The 18,055-nt window shown below is 66.2% G+C and overlaps 1 protein-coding gene across 2 annotated transcripts; it reads right to left on the reverse strand.

The window, feature by feature from the left end:
* Positions 1-1,121: 1,121 nt before the first annotated feature.
* POFUT2 (protein O-fucosyltransferase 2) lies at positions 1,122-10,369 on the reverse strand. Of its 2 annotated transcripts, XM_046003001.1 has the most exons (9): positions 10,196-10,369; positions 9,003-9,253; positions 6,904-7,048; positions 6,274-6,384; positions 4,828-4,894; positions 3,977-4,102; positions 3,109-3,289; positions 2,828-2,951; positions 1,906-2,193 (listed from the first exon to the last, which is right to left on the reverse strand). In XM_046003001.1, exons 1-9 carry the CDS (start codon positions 10,327-10,329, stop codon positions 2,040-2,042), a joined length of 1,293 nt encoding a protein of 430 aa, XP_045858957.1. In that variant the 5' UTR covers positions 10,330-10,369; the 3' UTR covers positions 1,906-2,039. The 2 variants fall into 2 exon arrangements, with proteins under 2 accessions (XP_045858959.1, XP_045858957.1); XM_046003003.1 differs by lacking the exon at positions 10,196-10,369 and having other exon boundaries at positions 1,122-2,193; positions 6,274-6,323; positions 9,003-9,166.
* Positions 10,370-18,055: the final 7,686 nt, after the last annotated feature.

Here is an 18,055-nt window from a genome sequence, read left to right on the forward strand (position 1 = left end):
ACGAGCCCTCCTGGTCCCTCTGCTCTAGGCCGGGCCGGTAAGCTCAGCCCCGCACATGGCCTCAGCTGACCTGCGTGCGGGGGACACGCCCTACAGCCCCACGGTCACGTCCCACCTGCAGCTCTCCGGAAGCAAACGGCACTCCAGTCATCACTGAACCGAAGGGTGGTTCTCGTTCACCTTCACGGCGAGGAAAGCTCATCTGCGAACACAGTCCTCGCCGCGCACCTGCCATCTGCCCCGTGGAGCACCGGCCCGGGTGCCCTGGCTGGGACGCCGAGCTGCCCCGTCGGGGGCACAGCCAGGCCCAGGGAGGCACCAGGTTTCCCCTAGGCTCCAGGCGTGTGCTCGGCTTCCATGCTCCCGCGTGCAGGGCTGACCTGGCCCGTCTCGGAGGTGGGTGCGCAGGTCGGGGGCAGGACGACAGCGGCTCCGCCAACGGGGGGCCTGCACCAGACCAGCCGCCCGGATGGTCCACCTGCCTGGCCGAGGCCACCAAGGTGGACGGCTCCCGTGCTTCCTCCTTGCGCCCGCGCTGCCCGCACCCCCCGCCACCGCCCCGTGTCCTCCCACTACCTGGTCTACCCCCCTAGCCCCGCCGGAGTCCTGCCCTCCCTGATGGCCCCGTCCCATCACCTGGCCTGCGGCTTATGGACTGCCCACGTCCTTCTCCGCTCAGTCCCTCCAGGGGGTCCCAAGAGACGCCTTCCACCCCTCCCCCAATGCTCCTCCTCCCGCGTGCTGGGCCGGGCCGTGGTCACAGCAGCTCTGGCCACACAGCGGCTCAGGGACGTGCTGTCCCACGGCCACCCACAGCTGAGCCGCCCGCTGGCACGGATGTGCTGTGGGGAACGGACCCGGCACGACCGGCCTTCCCGGTGCCTGACCTGCTGCTGTCCCCGTGCCCCACTCTCCCACAAGCCGGGCCGCAGCCGCCCAGCGGGCAACGGGAGAAGGCACGCTCCCCGTCCCTGCCCCCGCAGTCCCCGAGGGAGGCCACACACAAGGACAAAGCATTTATTCTCCTTCAAACACAAAGTGAGGATCACGGTCCGGACTGTTTGTGTCGTTTTCAGCCGGAAAACAATTCAAGGGCGTAAGAAAGACACTGTTTCTAGAAATTCAGTTTTCTAGAAAACGTATTTTATTAATAGTATTTGAAGGTACAAATAGGCAAAGAATAAATACTTCATCATCTCCCCACACACCACGGGGACACCACGGGAACCGAGCACGGGTTCGGGGCGGGTTTTCAAAGCTTGGGAAGAAAACAGAAGCCATGCCCGGCTCCGGGCCACAGTCTCAGCGGGTCAGCCGGGGGGTCTGTGCGAAGTTGGGGCTCCTGGTCAGAGGGGGTGGGTGGTGGCCACACCTGAGGCCCAGAGGGGTTTCCAGGCCGCAGCACGAGCCCACCGGGGGCCGGAGTGACCCTGCTCCTCGCCCCCTCGTCCCTCAGCCCACAGCACCCACCGCGAGGCAGGGCCCGGGGCGTCTGCCCCCCGATGCTGCCACACTCACCAGCGGCCTGCCCACAGCCCCTTAGCCAGCCACGGGGTTCCTGTGTGGACCCCACAGAGCCCCCAAAACCTGCTGAGGAACCTTCTGGCATCCGAGCTGGGGCGCACAGAGCCCCTCCCGGGCCAACACAGGCCTCGGGCGCAGTTCTGCAAGGTGGGGGTTCGCCTCCCGCGGGTCGAAGTGCAGGACGCGCGGGACCGGCAGGCTGCAACGCAGCAGGCTCGTGGGCATCCAGACGCCCTCCAGGAGACTGAGCCCCCGCACCTCCTCACGTCATAGCGTGACTGCTGCCTGGCCAGCAGCGGAGCCCCAGGCAGTCCACGGCGGGGGAAACACCGAGAACGGACATGCGCCGTGGCTCACGTGGCAGTGAGTGGTGACCGTGACCCTGAAGTGTAATGGGGGGGCAGCCTTGCCTGCCAGCCAGGGCCAACACGACCCAAGGCCGCACGGGCACCCGGAGGAAGACGAGGCCGTGTGTGCGGACGTCCTGGGCGCGGGGCGCGCGCGGGGCCGGCGGCTCAGTAGGCCACCCTCCAGTGCGTGGGCTGCTCGCACGCCTCCTCCCGGTCCCCGCAGAACCGGTTGTACGTCGTCCGTGGGTCGAGCCCGAGGATCTCTCTCTCCTCGTGGATCCGAAAAGAGAACGTAGAGACCGAGGTTCCGATGAAGAACCTGCCAAGGAAAGCGGGGGTCAGAGAGCCGCTCCAAAGGGCCCAGCACCCACCAGCCTGACCTCTCACCCCGCAGCCCCGCGGCCAGGCCACACACGCAGGGAACAGTGGCCGTGGGTCCTGCACGGGGAGGCTCGAGAACGCTGCCGGATTCTGGCCGTCTGGGGCTCGGGGGTGGGGTGCTGAGAGCCAGGCTGAGGTCTGGGGAGAGGACCCCGGCCCCACAGCCTGCACGCACGGGCTTGGGGGCTCTGGGGGACCCTACAGATGTGGAGAAACCAGTCCCACATCAAAGCATGCTGGCCTCCTCCTGGGCCTGGTCCCCTCACTCTCCTCTGGGGTGGCCCTGCCTCCCGCGACAATGACACACAGGGAGGGAGACCACGGCTGTGCTCCACAGGGACATGCGTGATGGGAGGCTGTGGCCGGGCCCAGGGGAGCAGGGTCCTGGGTGGGGTCCCTACGGGGGCGGCCGGGACCCAGTCCGATGGCGGTGCCGGGGAGGACGCTGTGGGTGGGAAGCCTGAGAAGACGCTGTGTCAGCCCAGCCAACGCGGGACCCACCGCCACGGAGGCGGACAGACCGCAGCGGGGCCCACCGCGGGCAGAGGCACCTGGCGTGCGGGCAGAGGCACCTGGCGTGTGCGCAGATCCACTGGTCGATGATGGCCACGCCACCGTCCCTGTACAGCTCCAGCTCCTCCCACGTGGGCTCGAACCACACCATCTCGGGCAGCAGCCGCCTCAGCTCCTCGTGCTCTGCGGAGTGACGGAGATGGTGACCGGGGGCTCCGGGGGCTCCTCGGCTCAGGTCCGAGGCATGGAACCCGGCACTACCTCCCGGCCACACTGCGGGCTCGCAGGTGCTGGGCCTGCCCGGGACGTGACGGGGGCCGGCAGAGCCGGAGCCGCGTACCCGTCCTGACGGCGTCCGTGGCCACGAACACCCTGTCCAGCTGGTGGGTCTTCATGAGGCTGCGGATCTTCTTCACGGCCCCGTCCAGGCTGGGCACATCCTCTCTGTGGCCCCAGATGAAATCTTTCCTCCTCAGGTGAACCGCAAGGTACGGGCCCCCCAGCGCGGAGCCCAGCGTGACCTGGCAGAGGAGGACCGGGAGCGCTGAGCGTCCAGGCCACTGCCGGCCCCCGGACACCGTGAGCTCCCTCATGGCGGCGCCCGCCCACGGCCCATCTCGGGGACTCGGGGCCACAAACGGGCTGATCACGCACACCCTTCACCTGGGTGCCATCAGGTAAACACAGCTCTGGAAAAAACGTGCAAATTAGATGACAAAAACCACCTATTCCTGCTTTTTCCCCAGAAATGTGATCCGAACGCCCCCGTCACTGCTGTGGGATCCCACCGCTGCGCTGGAAGGCGCCCGGGGGACTAGCGCCCGGAGGCTTGCCCAGACATCACCCACTTGGGACAGCAGCGAGTTACCAGCTGAGGTTATGTGCAGACCCGACCCCTCAGAAGGGACTTCTACGGACACAGACGACCCCGCGTCCGTCTGGCCAATCGTCGCCTTCCCTCGCTCTCTGCGGCTCCGGCACCACTGGACAGACGGCGCCGACGGGACACCCCGGGTCCACGGCCGCTTTCACTCCCGGAGCGGCGCCTCCAGCTCGCCGAGGGGAAATGGAGCCGAGCCGTCGCCCTGAGCTTGCGGGGGCACAAGGGGACCCTCCCGAGGGGCGTCTGCGGCTGCCCAGAGACCGGCTCGGCGACTGTGCGCCTGGGCGGGCGCGTGCGCGTCGTGAGCAGGGGTGGGAGGCACTACCTTCATCTTGGTCCAGTCCTCCTGGAAGGGGGTCCGGTCGGCCTCGTCCGTGGAGTTCAGGTACTTGCTCCGGAACTCGTCCCCCACGGCCCGCAGGTGCTTGGCAAACACCATGCTCCGCCGCGTCTGCGGGCGCAGAGAGCCGCGCGGCTGAGCACCCCCACCTGGGAGCCCCGCAGCCCCCGCCGACTGCGACAGGGATCCCGAGGAGGAGCTCGGACGCAGACGCGCTCCTGACAGTCTGCTGGCCACAGCTCAGTGACCAGAACGCAGCCACAACGATCCACCAGGACGGTCCCCACACGCAGGGACGGCCCCACTGAAGGGAGCCACTGTCCTCACCACTAGCTCAGGGCCACGGTGCCCGTGAGAGGCGCAGGTCCTGTGGGCGGTGATGACAAGGCCCCCCGTGCTTCGGGAATGACCCACTCGGGAGGCCCCCAGGTCACGTGTCCGGGGAGCAGGGGTCTCTCCCAGGTCCACCTGCCCAGCCGCCCATGGAAGCGCCACACCCCTCGGACAGGGCAGACCCCCCCACGCAGCAGAAGCCGGCGGCCGCAAGGAGGGAGCGTGAAGCCCGATTCCGTAGGCTCCTGCCTGACCCACAGCACCAGGCATGCGCCCCAGGACGCAGATGAGCCGGTCACCCACAGCAAGCAGCGCGTGGGGCCGGACTCACAGCAGACTGCGTTTCTTTCAGCGATCGGCTGCACAAACAACAGCCCCGCCGCGAGAGACGCCAACCAGCCGACCACGTGCCCCCCCCTCCGCCCACGCGGGTCAGCCAGCGCCCCCGTCTCAGACGTTCACAGACGCGCCGAGCCGTGCGGGGGGGACCCGCAGGTACTCACGTTCCAGTACTCCTTCCCCCCGTAGTGGTCGTGCAGGAGGTTCTCGGCTCTGTCCAGCATCACCGACCTGTTCTCAACGACACAGAACGTCTGATTCCCGGTGCGGCTGCTGTCGGCTGCCCCAGGCGTGCTGGGAACCGAGCTGAGCGCCTCAGGGGCGCACGTGAGCCAGCGCTGGGACCCCTCGGGGAGGAGGCTGAGCACACACTCCCCGGGGGGCTGCAAGTTCTCAGCATCGGGGACGGGGTCGTCCTCTCCTGACCCAGCCACTGAACTGGATCAGCAAGGCCCCGTGACGACCCACACACGACAAAAACCAGGTAAAACGAGGTGAACGAGTAAGACGGCCACGGCAGCGTACGGAGCGCGCCAGAGGGGGCCCCCAGCAGGAGCACAGCCGCGGATTTCTGGAAGGTCTGTTACTCTGTGGACTCAAGCCCAAGGGCAAAACCAGGAGGACACCTGCATCCCATCTGCACGCAACCACCCGAGTGACCTCAGCCTGTCTGTGCTGCTCAAGGCGCAGGCTCGCCCTCCTTCGAGAGCGCTCAACTGCTCCCCCGCAGAGTGAGGCCACGTCAGGCCCCGTCCAAGGCGAGCAAACGGCCCGAAGCATCAGACCGGGCAGAGGGGACACACCAGCAGGGCCCGTGTCCACTCAGACCTGGAGGATGCAGGGGCACGAGTCTGGGGGAGGCGTGTGGTCTCCTACTCTGCCCTCGTCCACGTGTCCCGAGGGACAGGGTGTCAGGGAAGGGACGGCGCGGGCAGGAGGCCGCGGCCACCCCTCTGACCACTTCGAAGTCCGGCTCTGAAGAGGCTGAGTGAGAGACCCACCTGCGGAGGTGAGCGCAGGTGGGACCGGGGTGATGCCCACGAGCCGTCCAGGACCGGCCGCCGCGGTGGGTCACCTCCTCACCCCGTGCCAGCCACCCACGCAACCACGGGGTCCGGTGAATGAGGAAGGTCAGATCGCTGCTCCCTTCCAGTCTGGCCTGAGCCCTCACTGCCCCCCCAGCCCCCAGGACCCCACACGTGCCCACCGCCCGCTCGGACAGGGCCGCGTGCTATCCTGGTGTGATCCAGACCCCCCCGCCCACAAGCAGCAGAAAGAGACCCCGGCCGGTAAGTTCCCGCCCAGCAGTGGCAGGACAGCCCCACGGGAAGCCTTCCTCACTGCACGGACCCAAGCGTGGGGCAGCCCCCAAAACCTGGGCTCTCCCCAGGGACACGTGTGGCCTCCTCCTCTCTCCCAGCACCGCTTCACTGTGGCCTGGGTATGCGGTGGGGACGAGGCTGACCTCTCCCCTGCCCGGCACACAGGCCACAGCCAGGAGGAATGCGGACGCCAGCAGGACGCGCGCACACATGCGCACACACACACGCGCACACACACACGCGCACGCCGCCTTGCCGGCTGGTCCGAGCAGAGCCGGCGGCGCTCACCTGGCCGACGTGTTCTTCAGGAGCACAGGCGCCATGATGGAAGCCGATCCCTGGACGGACAGACACGAGACGTTTAACGCTCTCGTTTCCTCATAGCCCCAAAACCATCCCCTGGAAAACAAGAGCCCCGCGCCTCCGTCAGCCTGTTCCCAGCCGCGCGACGCCTAAGCCCGGACGCGGACAGCTTTGCCCCAACGAGCCAGCCCCGCTCTCAGGGAAGAGCGACCGCTCGGGACTCCGGCCAGTGACATTCTCCTGAGATCCCGTGAAGAAACGACTCCCATCTGATTCCACGGGGCCCGGGGCCACTCGGGGAACTCCAGCCTGCAGGGCGCGCAGAGCCAGGCGGCGGGGCGGGAACGGGATGCAAATGGGCCTCTGCACCACAGCCCGGGCAGTGACCGGCCCGAAAACTGCTGCGCCCCATCAACAACCTCCCGGAGCACGGAGTTTTTACAACCCAGTCATTCTGATGCTTTGTCCACGGGTACTGCTGAGGGGACAGCCCTCCATGGGCAAGTCTCCTGATGGCAAATGGGTTCGGGCAACCTGACCGCCACGGCCACGTCCACGTCCACAAGCCTCGAACACACCGAGGCTGTTGCAGCGAGGCCCGCGCTCCCGCCGCACCTGTAGTACTCGTGTTTGTCTGGCGAGTATAGTAGCGGGTCGAGGCACGGCCGCTCGTCCACCTTCTCTTCCCAGGTCCCCTCTCTCCAGCCCTCCGCGTAGCTCTGCAGGACGTACACCTGGTCGATGAAGGGCCCGCCGGACTCTGGAAGAGGCCGAGGACGACCGCGCAATGAGAACCAGAAACGGACGCGGGCACGAGAACCATCGCGTCGTTTAATGCCACCCTCTGTCCTGCGGACCGCGGAGAGCTCACGGAGGCAGACGCAGGACGCTACAGCGCCATCAGGGCACGAGGTCCCAAAAGGCGGAGAGGCAGTGTCGGGGACGGCAGAGCTCGCGGGCCCTGCTGCTCCCAGGGGTCCTCACCTGCCCCCGCCACCCCGCACTCCCCAGTCCTCGCGACAGCCACGGGCCCCACACGCGCTGTCCCCCACGCTGCCCCTCCGGCGCATGCTCCCTCCCCGCAGGGACCAGCCTCGTGGGGGACTGCTCCCTTCAGGGCTGACCCTGACCCCTCAGGAGACCATTTAAATGGCACCTCCCAGAACACCTCCCCAGCCACAGCCTCCCGCCCCACAGCCCGCTGCCCGTCCCACTCGCGTTTTCTCCTCACCACTCCTCACCACTGGGTCCTCCCTCCGGGCACTTGGCTTCTGCCTCCCCACTCCCCACAGGAGCCCCAGGAGAGCAGGAGTCCGCATCCGTCCTGCCCACGGCACCCCTCCGCTCAGAACCCGCGGGGCACACGCACAGTGTTCAGGAAGATGGGTGAGCAGGGCCCGGCCACACGAGAGCCGCCCCGAGTGCAAGTCTCGTGTCTCTTCCACACTTCCCCTTGCTCGGGGGTTGCGCTGCGGGTGGGGCCTGGTCCTGGAGCTCCAGAGGCCCCTGTCGCAGGAAGGCCAAGAGGCCCAGTGCCCTGTCACACGTGTCCCAGCAGCCCGTCACAGGACAGGCTCCCTTCCCTCCCCCTCTGTACAGGGAGACAGCTGGGCAGGCGGAGGCCACGGGGGTCCGCCCGCCCATAGCCCGTCAGGACGGCCGTCTTCTCTGCCCCTGCTGCTCTGGCCACAGGCTTGAGGCTTCAGGAGCAGCAGGGAGGGGACTGGGCTCCCCACCCCGCACACCCCGTGTCCCCCGCTGAGCACCACCTCACGTGGCCGAGGCTCACACCTCTCCCCGTATCTGCCTGTCAAGAAACCCCCTGGCCACAACCCTGCATGGAGGTGAAGGGCTGTTTCCCCGGGAGGCTCCATGACCCGTGGCTCAGACAAGCCTGAGGCCGATGCCCAGACTCAGTCAGAATAGGTGCCCAGGGACGGCTCTTGTCGTGGGTCACAGAAGGATGCGCTCCCACGTGCTTCTTACAAATCTCAGTTTGCTTCTTCCCCAGGAACGGAGGTTTCAGGAGGTACCGTCCATGTCGTCCCATGCCTGCGGCCGTCATGGGACGGATCCCGCCACGGGAACAGCCCAAAGGGACGGGAACTCGGTGCCGTGAGAGCAGGACGTGGAAAACGCAGATGCGCAGCTGCGGCCTGAGCTCCGCATCGCGTCGGCGCCTGGGGCAGCAGAAGCATGTCGCGGCCTTTTAAGCGTGTGTCTTCCGAAAACCAGGACGCTGAACCCTGCGCACCCTCGCTCTAAGATCGTCAGCGTCTCTCTAAAAAGCTGAGGCTGCGCGGGACTGAGTGGAACGGGACACACTATGACGACAATCTTCGCCGCAGTGCAGGGAGGTGCCGGGAGGTCAGAAGACCCCGGGCTCGGACAACCGTCCCATGGGGACACAAGACCGTCTCCGCACGGGAGCACGTTCTGCTGGGAGCACGCCCGGCCCCCGCATGGCCAGGCCCCTGCACGGGCAGCCTCCCCACTGCCACTGTGAGCGCCCCGCGTGGGCTCACCCGCTGCCCCAGGCTTCAGAGGCAGGGGACACGCGCTGGCACACCTCAGATCTGCGTCCCTAGACCAGTGCTGGACGCAGCAGCATGGCCGGGAGCTGTGAGTGCGAGACAGCAGCGGGCCCCCACCCACACAAGGGTCAGCGCGCCGGGCCGCAGAGAGCCGGCGGACGGCCGCGACCACGGCCTCACCTGCGATGAACTGCTCATACTCGATGACCGGGACGTTTCTGTTGAGACTCGGAAGGTCGAAGAAGTCGGACCAGGGAATGCGCACCTGGTGGATGTCCGGGCTCTGCCAGTGGTAGAGGCGGCCCCACGGGGGCAGCACCAGCACCCACTCCTCCGTGGCCAGCAGCGTCTTCAGGAGGGAGGCCACGCGGACGTACACGTCCCTGCGGAGGTTGAAGCCCTCGGGCGGGTTGACGTCGTACAGGAGGTACCTGGGGGCAGTTCCCGGTGAGGCGGCGGCCGGGGCCAGCACGCGGCTGCACACCCCACCGCTCGGAGCCCGCGCGAGGCCAGCGACCCCCGCCCGCGCCCGCAGAGTCTGGGCGACAAGAGCCGGAGGATCCCGCGGAGCGCTCGGCCGGTCTCCCGCCGGGTCCACGCTCCCCCGCCACCGCAGACGCCCGAGCTGCCCGCGGGTCCGGAGGGAAACCAGAGGCTCCGCAGGCCGCGGTTCACTCCGGACACCCGCGAGAAGCCGCTGCGCGGACCGGGACGCGTCTCAGGGTCTAGCGAAGCCCGTGGCCGGCAGGTCCCGCTCTGCCCTCCGCCCCGCGCCCGCGCCCGCACGCCGGCCCTGACGCCCCGCGGCCACTGCACGACCGCGACCGAGGACGCCGTGACGCAACCCCCGCCCGGAGCCGCAGGACGCGCTGACCATGCCGGCCCGTCACGCGCGGCGCGGGCAGCTGGGGGCGGCCGGACCGCAGACACCCGTTCCCCGCCGCGCACGGTCCCGCGCGGACACGCACAGGAGCTACGGGCCAGGCCCCCGCCGGCCGCTCGACGCGGACCCACAGCCGGCCCTCCGGGGCCTCCGGGACGCCGCAGCTGCCCCGCCCAGCCCGGCTTGCGGCGCAGGCCCGAAGGCCGTCGGGGTGCGGTGCGGCGCGGGCGGGGCGCAGGGGCGCGGGTGCAGGGCTGCGGGGCGCGGGTGCGGGGTACGGGGGTGCAGGGCTGCGGGGCGCGGGTGCAGGGGTGCGGGGGTGCAGGGCTGCGGGGCGCGGGTGCAGGGGTGCGGGGGTGTAGGGCTGCGGGGCGCGGGTGCGGGGTGAGGGGTGCAGGGCTGCGGGGCGCGGGTGCAGGGGTGCGGGAGTGCGCGCCGTGGAGCCCGCCCCGCCCCCCGCGGCCCCGCCCCGGTGCGGACGCGCTTTTACCGTCTGCGGGACGCCGCCCCCGACAGGATGTCGGCCGCCGACTGGCCGGGCCAGAACTCCTCGCCCGACCCCGAGGCCGGCGGCCAGGACGCCGCTTCCAGCAGCACCAGGAAGACGACGCCGAGCGCCGCCATGGCCACGGGCGGCCACGCACTTCCGGCGGCCGCGCCCCGCCCCGGAAGCGCACTGCGCCGCGCGTCTCCTGAAGCCACGGCAACGCCACGCGTGCGTCTTGCGTCAGTCCGAGGCCGGCGTCTCCCGGAGCGGAAGTCTCTCGCGGGCGGTGCCGGGCCTGCGGGGGGGCCGGTCTAGGGGCGGGGCCCCGCGTCTGTGGGCGGAGCCAGAGGGGCGGGGCTGTGATGTGGGCGGAGCCAGGCCGGGGGGGCCGGCCGGGGCGGGGGCGGAGCCGACCTGGGGGCGGGGCCGCGCCGGGCGGAGCGCAGGCCCAGGTGGGCTCCCGCAGGTGTGCGCGCGGCGCGGGTCTCGGCCTCCGCGGGCGGCCGGCGGGGTTCGGGGCGGAGAAGCCGCAGGACTGACCCGCGGCCCGCACAGCCGGCCAGGGGCGGCCCCCGCGCCGCAGACCCGCCCGGCCCGGTGCCCCGCAGAGCCGCTTCCGGGGTGACGAGGTGTGCCCCGCCGGGAGAGGGTGGGGTCGCACTGTGGAAGACCACGGCGGCCCCCCGTGTCGATGGGCTCAGGACGCCGGAGCGGCTGGGGTGGAAGCTGCATCTGAGCGGCCGGATCTTGGGGTCAGCAGGCCCGCGGCTCCCGCGCCCTGTGCGGCCCGGTCTGCACCTGCGCCGGCTGCGGGGAAGGGAGCTCAGTGCGGTGCGGGGAGGACCGGCCCCCTCGCGGCCTCCCCTCTCTCTCCTCTCTCTCGGGGCACCGCCTCCCCCAGTAGCTCGCGGGGACACTGTCTCTCTTAGAGGCGCTCAACTCCTCGTGGCTCCTGCCCAAGGGGACCCTTTGGGTGACGGAGCCTTCCTAGTTCCTGGCATGAAGTGCATCCTGGGTCCCAGGCCGGGGGAGGGCGGCCTCAGCCTATGTCCAGAAGTGTAGGGACCCCGGGGACCTGGGCAGCAAGGGGGGACCGGGCGGTGGAGACGTCCACACCCCAGCTCCTGTCCTGTCCTGGAACCGCCGGGTCTCCAGACTTCTCCTCGCCGGCCGTGAGCGTCTTTACTGTTGAGGCCACGTGGAGTCGAGGGTGTAGACCAGGTGTTGCCGGCTGCCCTCACTGTGCAGAGCACACAAGGTCACCTCCCGTTTCTCTGCTCCAGGAGGGCCAGCAGCACGGACCCTCCGGCCCCCGGACCTGCCCTTCAGCCCTCGTCCCTGGGGCTGGATTCTTGTTCTTTTCTGTCTCAGTAAAGCCGGCCCCAGACTCTTCCCAGCAGTGTCTGTCCTGACCTTTCAGTCGCAGAACAGGAAGGACAAAAGTGGGGGCCTGTGTGCTGCCCCCCAACAACCCTGGCACCTCCCACCACGCCGGCTGCGCCCAGCCTATTCCGTGGTGTTGCCTCTACTATTTTAGAGTAAATGACTTTTTTGGCAATGACCTCAGCTTATTCCACTTGAAATATTTCTGTATGTATCTCCGAAAAGGAGGGCATTTGCTCACAGCCACGATATCATTAATTCACCAAAAAACGTGCTCCTTATGTCATAACAGCAAGTGCGCTGTCCCATGCGCGGGCCCCTCCTGGTCTCAGAATGCCCTTCCTCACGGCAGGTTTGCTCAGATCAGGACCCCCCTGGGTTCTCCAGAGGAACACCGGTGGATCTACATGAGGAGACAGGTCATGGGATGGGCTCAGTGGGCTGGCAGGCCTGAGGCCCAGGATCTCTGTCTGCAAGCGGGGACCCGGGGAGGCGGGTGCTGTCGGTCAGTCCAAGTCCAAAGGCCCGAGAACCGGGGGCTCCCTTGTCTGAGCGCAGGATGAGACGGATGTCCCAGCTCAAGAAGGGGGAGAGAATTCACCCTTTCTTCCTCCTTTTTGTTCTACCCAGGCCCTCAGAGGGTTGGGTGAAGTCCACCCATCTGGGGAAGGGGATCTTTGGTCTGTCCACCAGTTCAAATGCTCATGTCTTCTAGAAGCTTCCTCGGGGCACACCCACAGATGGATGTTTTCCCAGCGCTCTGGGGGGACTTAGCCCGGACAGGCGGACGCAGAAAGTTGATCACAGGCTCCTTGTCTGAACCCGCCACCTGGACACCTGGCGGATCCCTGCCTTCCCTCTCCCTCCTCTCCTCTGCTCCCCTCCCCTCCCCTCGACCCTCCCCTTCCCCTCCTCCCTGTTCTCCCCTCCTCCCTCCCCTTCCCTTTCCCTTCCGCCTCAGCTGATTAACCTCTGGATTACAGGAATGACCCGGGGAGACTTTCGGTAAAACAAAAAAGAGACTTTCTCAGAAAAAAGAAATCAGTAAGAAAAATAACCAAATTCCTTCTTCCCTTGCACAATGGGAGTCATACTTAAGGTTTCCTGCCTCAGTGTGAAGCCGGAACCACTCACACCGTCCCCTCCTCCCCCCACTGCAGCATCTGCCTGCAGGGACTTTGCCACAAGAGGGCAAGAGAGTCCCGTGACAGCAGGGATGGGGGCCGGGGAAGGGGCCGACGGCAGCACACAGGGCCCCGTTTCTTCCGGCACCTGCTCCCACCCAAGGTCCCCCCAAGGCTGAGCCGTAGAAGCCACCTGGAGGGGAGAAGGAGAGGGAAGCCCTTCGGCCTGGGGCCCAGCAGGTGTGCTGTGCGCGTCCCGGGGTCCCAGGAGATCCCGGCCCTGAGGTGGCCGGGATGTGGAGGGCGGCCGGCTCTGAAGAAGAACCTGGAGATTCTTCTGGAAGCTGGGCTTCCAGGAGGAGGTCCTGCCAGAGCCAGGGAAGGAGTGGGGGGAAGGGGCAGCTTTAGGGCCACCTGGCCCCACCTTGGGTCCGCAGAAGCAGCCCCGGAGGTGGGCAGGGAGGGGGTCGCCCCCCGGATCCTTCACCTGGAGAGATTGGCGGCAGATGCGGCGGGGCTGGGGAGACGGTTGGTGGAAGTGGGTGCGGGTGTGGACAGGGCCGAGAAGCACGCGGAGGCTGGGGGGCGCACACACCCCAGTTCGCACTGTTTTCACACCACGGACGCCCTGCTTTTCAGTGTTCAAAGTGAGTTACCAGGACCCGTGAGCAAGAAGTTTCTGGACGGTGCAGAGCTCCCTATGTCCTTGCTTGTCACAATGTCCTGCTGCAGAGTCCTGCCTCTGTCCCCAGAAGCGCACAGCAGAGCTGACTGCTGGTGAGTCACCGCTGGTGAGAAGCAAGGGACTTCCGGTTAGGCCAGGCCCCACGAGGGCTCTTTAACAGGAGCCTCTGGGGCCTGCCTGCTAGGACTGGTCTCGAAGGACAGCCCCAGTGCTCGGGGGACCCAGGCCACCAAGTGACCAAGACGTGAAGGCGTGCCAATTCCTGCGGTCAGCACGTGGGTCTGGCTTCCCTATGGGACCTGCCCACCGTGGACCCACCGTCATCTCGGGTGGTGGTGGACCAGGACCTGCAGAAGGGCCAGTCCGGGGAGTCCCAGGGCTCCGCGGTGAAAGTGCTGGTCAGTGCTCCGTCCCTGCCACCGTGCGGGCCACCTCCCCCTGAGGCAGAACCACAGCCTTTCCCTGGACTTGGACTCGTGTCCTGCTGCCTGGGAGCATCCCTGCGGCCTCACGTGGGGGAAGCCACCGATCTCAGAACTAGGTCATGGGGTTGGGGAAGGCCCGTGGTGGGGCCGCTCGCAGGGATGCTGGCTCGGGGGGGCGCGGGGGTGGGGGGGATGCCACCTGGCAGGTCCCCGGGGCTGGGTCCTGAGGCTGACCTGTGTGTGGGGTGCAGGGCCTCTCCCCTCTCCGGGCAACGAGGGGAAGCTAGACCCCAGTGAAAAGTCAGCCCCCACACGGCCCGTCCACAGTTCAGGAAAACAATTCGGCCTGCCCCAAGGCAGGTGACTCAGAACGTCCTTTACAAATGGCCTGGGTCCCTCGTTTGTGGCTCAGGATATTCCAGCTCCTTGCGTGTGCCTTCCGGGGTGGGCTTCCTGCTGGGGCTGAGCCTGGGAGCCGCTGGGGGTCCCCAGAGGCCGTGGGAAGATCCATGAGTGTGCGCGGGGGCGGGGCGGGGAGCAGGCCACGGGTGGGGGCCGGGACGGTGGGAATGGCCCACAGCCTTGCTGGAATCAAAACACTAGCAAATGTCAAAACGTGCGTAATTTGTTTTGCCGAAACAGGCTGCTTATTTGTGTTTGGAAGGCCTGTGTCAAGGACGCGTCTTGGCCCTTCTCAGACGGTCGCGTCAACGGAAACACACACAGATGGTGGGGCCTGGGGGCTCGGGATGAAGGCAGAGCAGGAATCCCTGTGGGCTGCAGGGAGCCCCCCCCCACGGAGCCCCGGGGGGCCGACTCCACGTGACCCCTGCTCTCTCGGTTTGGGGCTCGGGATCTGGCCACGGCTGAGAATTCTTCCAGACCTGCCGAGGGCGGACGCAGGGGCTGCGGTCAGATCCCGCCCGTGAGAACCTGGGAGAGGCTGGGGTGTCCTTTATCCCGTGCTCCGGCGGCCTGATGCCCTGTAGCTGGGGGGCCTGCCGTCCCAGCACCCAGGTGGCCACAGACTCAGGCTCGTCCCCACTGCTGTGCCCGTCGCTGCTGTCGCAGGCCTCCCTCCGCCCAGAGGCTGTGGCTGACGCTGCCCTCTGCCACTCCGGAACCACCCGGAACCTCTGGATCCTCCCCTCCTGTGGGCTTCCCTTCGCCGGGGGTGTCTCCGCTCCCCAGCCTCTTCTCTGCCCCTTTTGGAAGGTCCGGGCTCCTCTTGCTCAACGAGGGAGTGACAGACACACCACCGAGGCGGGGTGGGCCACGCGTCCCTGGGCTCAGTGGAAGGCAGAGCGGGCGCGGGCACAGAGGCCAGTGGGCCGTGAGGTCATCCTTACCAGAGGCACGGCCGAGGGACGCAGCATCTTTACTGGGCAAGGGATCCCGTCTTCGCTGGCACGGAACGTCGCCATCATCCCCTGTTGGACACTGTCTCCGCCTCTGGCCTTCGGGTCCTGACCCGCGGACCTACCGGTCAGTTTCGGCCCCGGACGCAGTTCACTCGTCGGGACGGGGCTGCAGCCAGGCCCTTCCGCGCGTCCTTTCAAACACGCCCGCCGGCCGGTCTTGCGCATTTTCTCTTCCCCGTGACGTCAGAGCAGTGGCCGGGGATCTTACTGGGACTGCGCCGAGAGCATGGGCACCGCCGGAACACGGCCACCGACGTGACACGGAGCCGCGCAGGAATGGGGCTCTCAACTTCTTTAGAACTTCGGGGGAAGTTTTCTAGTTTTCTTCTATGTCAGGTCTTCTCAGCCTTGGCTCATTCCTGGGCTCTATTGCCAGCGCAAATGGTGTGCTTTCCCCCATAAATGTCACGTATTGTTTTAATAAATTTTATTATTTTTCTAGACTGACCTTAAAATTGGTCACTTGTAATTCTTAGCGTTTGCCATGGGTTTGTCAGTTGGGGTTTCCCTGGTCCAGCCGTCCTAGGAGCGTGCGATCAATTGTAGCTTGTCTCCGCCTGGAGTGCTGGTGACCCTGCAGCTTTCCTGGTGTCACTACACTTGTTAGGAGTCAGGAAATCCGGCATCTTCCTTTCGTTTTCTTTCTTCAGGTTGCGTGTATGCGTTTAGCTCAGTGATGGGAAGCGAGAGCGTGCGCACGAGCGAGGGGAGGAGAGAGGGAGAAGCAGGCTCCCCGCCAGGAACGGAGCCGGACGCGGGGCTCGATCCCGTGCCCTGAGGTCCCGACCTGAGCCGAAATCCGCCGTCAGACGCTCCACCGACGCAGCCCCCCAGGCGCCCCAGCTCTTGTTTCCGACTATAACGTAAAGGGTTCTGATGCGGGATCTGCCAACTCTGGCCCGGGCATCAGATCCGGCCCACGTGGCCCCTTTTCCTAAATAAAGTTCTACGGGCGCGCGGCCGCTCCTGTCATGAAATACAGCGTAGTGGCCGCATTCACGCGGTGCGGCGGCCTTCTGGGCGGGAAGAGGCCAGCCGGCTTGAGAACCCTGAGAGCTTTGCTCTCTGACCTTTCACGCAAGTTTGCTGACCCCCACTCTGGCATTGGTTCACGCGCGGCAGGGCCGGGGACGTTCCGCACGCTTCTCTGCTCCCTAAGGGTCTCATGGCTGCGTGCGTCGAAATTCAGGATTGGATATCCAGTTTTCCCACGTTTGTTGGGGAACCGACTGTCTTTTGAGATGGCGAGAGCTTTGCCTCTTTAATCTCTGACTGTAACGCGTCGTGCGGACGGATTTTGTGATGTTGAGTCCTGTTACGTTCCCGGGGAGAAGTGCACTTGCTCCTGTGGGCTTCCGTGCTGTGTCGGTGCTCGTATGAGGGTTTGTGCCCCTACTGCAAGTCGTGCGTCCCTTATACAGATAACGTGTGTCTCAGCAGCGTGCGTGCGTGCGTGTGAGTGTGCGTGAGTGTGCGCCCCACCACTGGTTTTCCACTAACCGCACGGCCTGAACTGTGGTGCTTTGTCTTCTGGGCTCGGGAGCAAGCAACTCTTGGTAACAGTGGAAACGTGTCCAGTTTTTTCTACGCAAACGGTTGTATCCATTTCCTGTGAGTCACGTCTCTAATCGACAAACACACCCTGTGCATTAGGTACTGTTTCCACGTTCGCTTCACGGATGAGGAAACTGAGGCTCCCGGCGTGTGTGTGGCCCGCCCGAGGCCACACCCCGCTGGCAAGAAGTGAAGGGGAAACCCCAGCCGCGGGGCCGCGTTCCCACGGGAGGGATTCCTTAGGGATCGTGGATTCAGTGTGAAGCTGCCTGCCGGGCCTCTTTATGGTTAAACCTTTGGCTATTTTTTCCTGCTCCCAGGCCATTGGACTAATTAGATTTCCTGCTTCTATCCGAGTTGCTTTGTGCTTGAAAAATGTATTTCCCGAGAAAATCATCCATGGAATCTAGCTCTTGAAACGTATTGCTAGGAACTGGAACACAATTGTTTCACAAGATCCCCCTTCTCTTTCCTCCTCTCCCCCTTTGTTCTGGGGATAGCGCGTGTCGCCCGTGTGGCCCTCTGTCCCCGCTCTGGTGTGGCTGGGGCGGCGGGGCGGACACGGCCGTGCGCTCTGTGGGACATCAGCCATCTTGCCTGCATGGCAGGGATTTGCCCAGAACTGGTTTTCACGCAAGCGATCAAGAACGTGTCGGACGGCCCAGAATCTTGGGCACAGACGAGACAGATGCATTTTTGAGCATCACCCATCCACAGCTCCTTGACATGTCCCCTTCTCTCGAGTTTCGTTAATGGGTAGAACGGGCTGGGGAAGGTATTTGTCAATGGAGGCACATAACAAAGTTACATCCCAACACCAGCTCCAAATCTGGGAATGCGGAGTTCGGTGGCCGGTCAGCAAGGTCTCCGGGGACGGCAGCGTGGCCAGTGCTCGGCGGCCGGAGTGCCGGACGCTGGTGGGGTTTGCAGCCTGGATCCGGGGGCCGATTCCTGCGGGGAGGATACGGGGCTTCCCGGAGGAGCTGCGGGCACCGCGGAGGGAAGCTGGGAGGTAATCCGCGGGCTTCCCAGCGGGAGCCTTCTACACGGCATCGTCCTGTCCCGGCAAGTATTTCCAAAGGGGCTTAGAATCGAGCCCCAAATATCATCCGAGGCCAGGGATGGGATGCTCGGAGCTTCACAGTTGATGGCGGTCAGGTGTGGACCATCGAGTACGCACCGAGTAAAGCCTGCGCGCACAGAGTCCTGCCCGTGCCCAGCTGGTCACGCGTGGCGGCTCTTCCCAGCGTCTCCAGACGCCTTGGAGGTGG

This window comes from Meles meles, chromosome 4 (genome assembly GCF_922984935.1).
Source record: "Meles meles chromosome 4, mMelMel3.1 paternal haplotype, whole genome shotgun sequence".
In the NCBI taxonomy this organism is placed as follows: domain Eukaryota; kingdom Metazoa; phylum Chordata; class Mammalia; order Carnivora; family Mustelidae; genus Meles; species Meles meles.

Coding starts and splice junctions, on each gene's coding strand:
- POFUT2 (XM_046003001.1), bottom strand. CDS start 10,329: ATGGCGGCGCTCGGCGTCGTCTTCCTGGTGCTGCTGGAAGCGGCGTCC. Junction 4,895..6,273: donor CTGAAGAACACGTCGGCCAG/GTGAGCGCCGCC, acceptor CGTTGAGAACAG/GTCGGTGATGCTGGACAGAG. Junction 4,103..4,827: donor GGGGGAAGGAGTACTGGAAC/GTGAGTACCTGC, acceptor CTGCGCCCGCAG/ACGCGGCGGAGCATGGTGTT.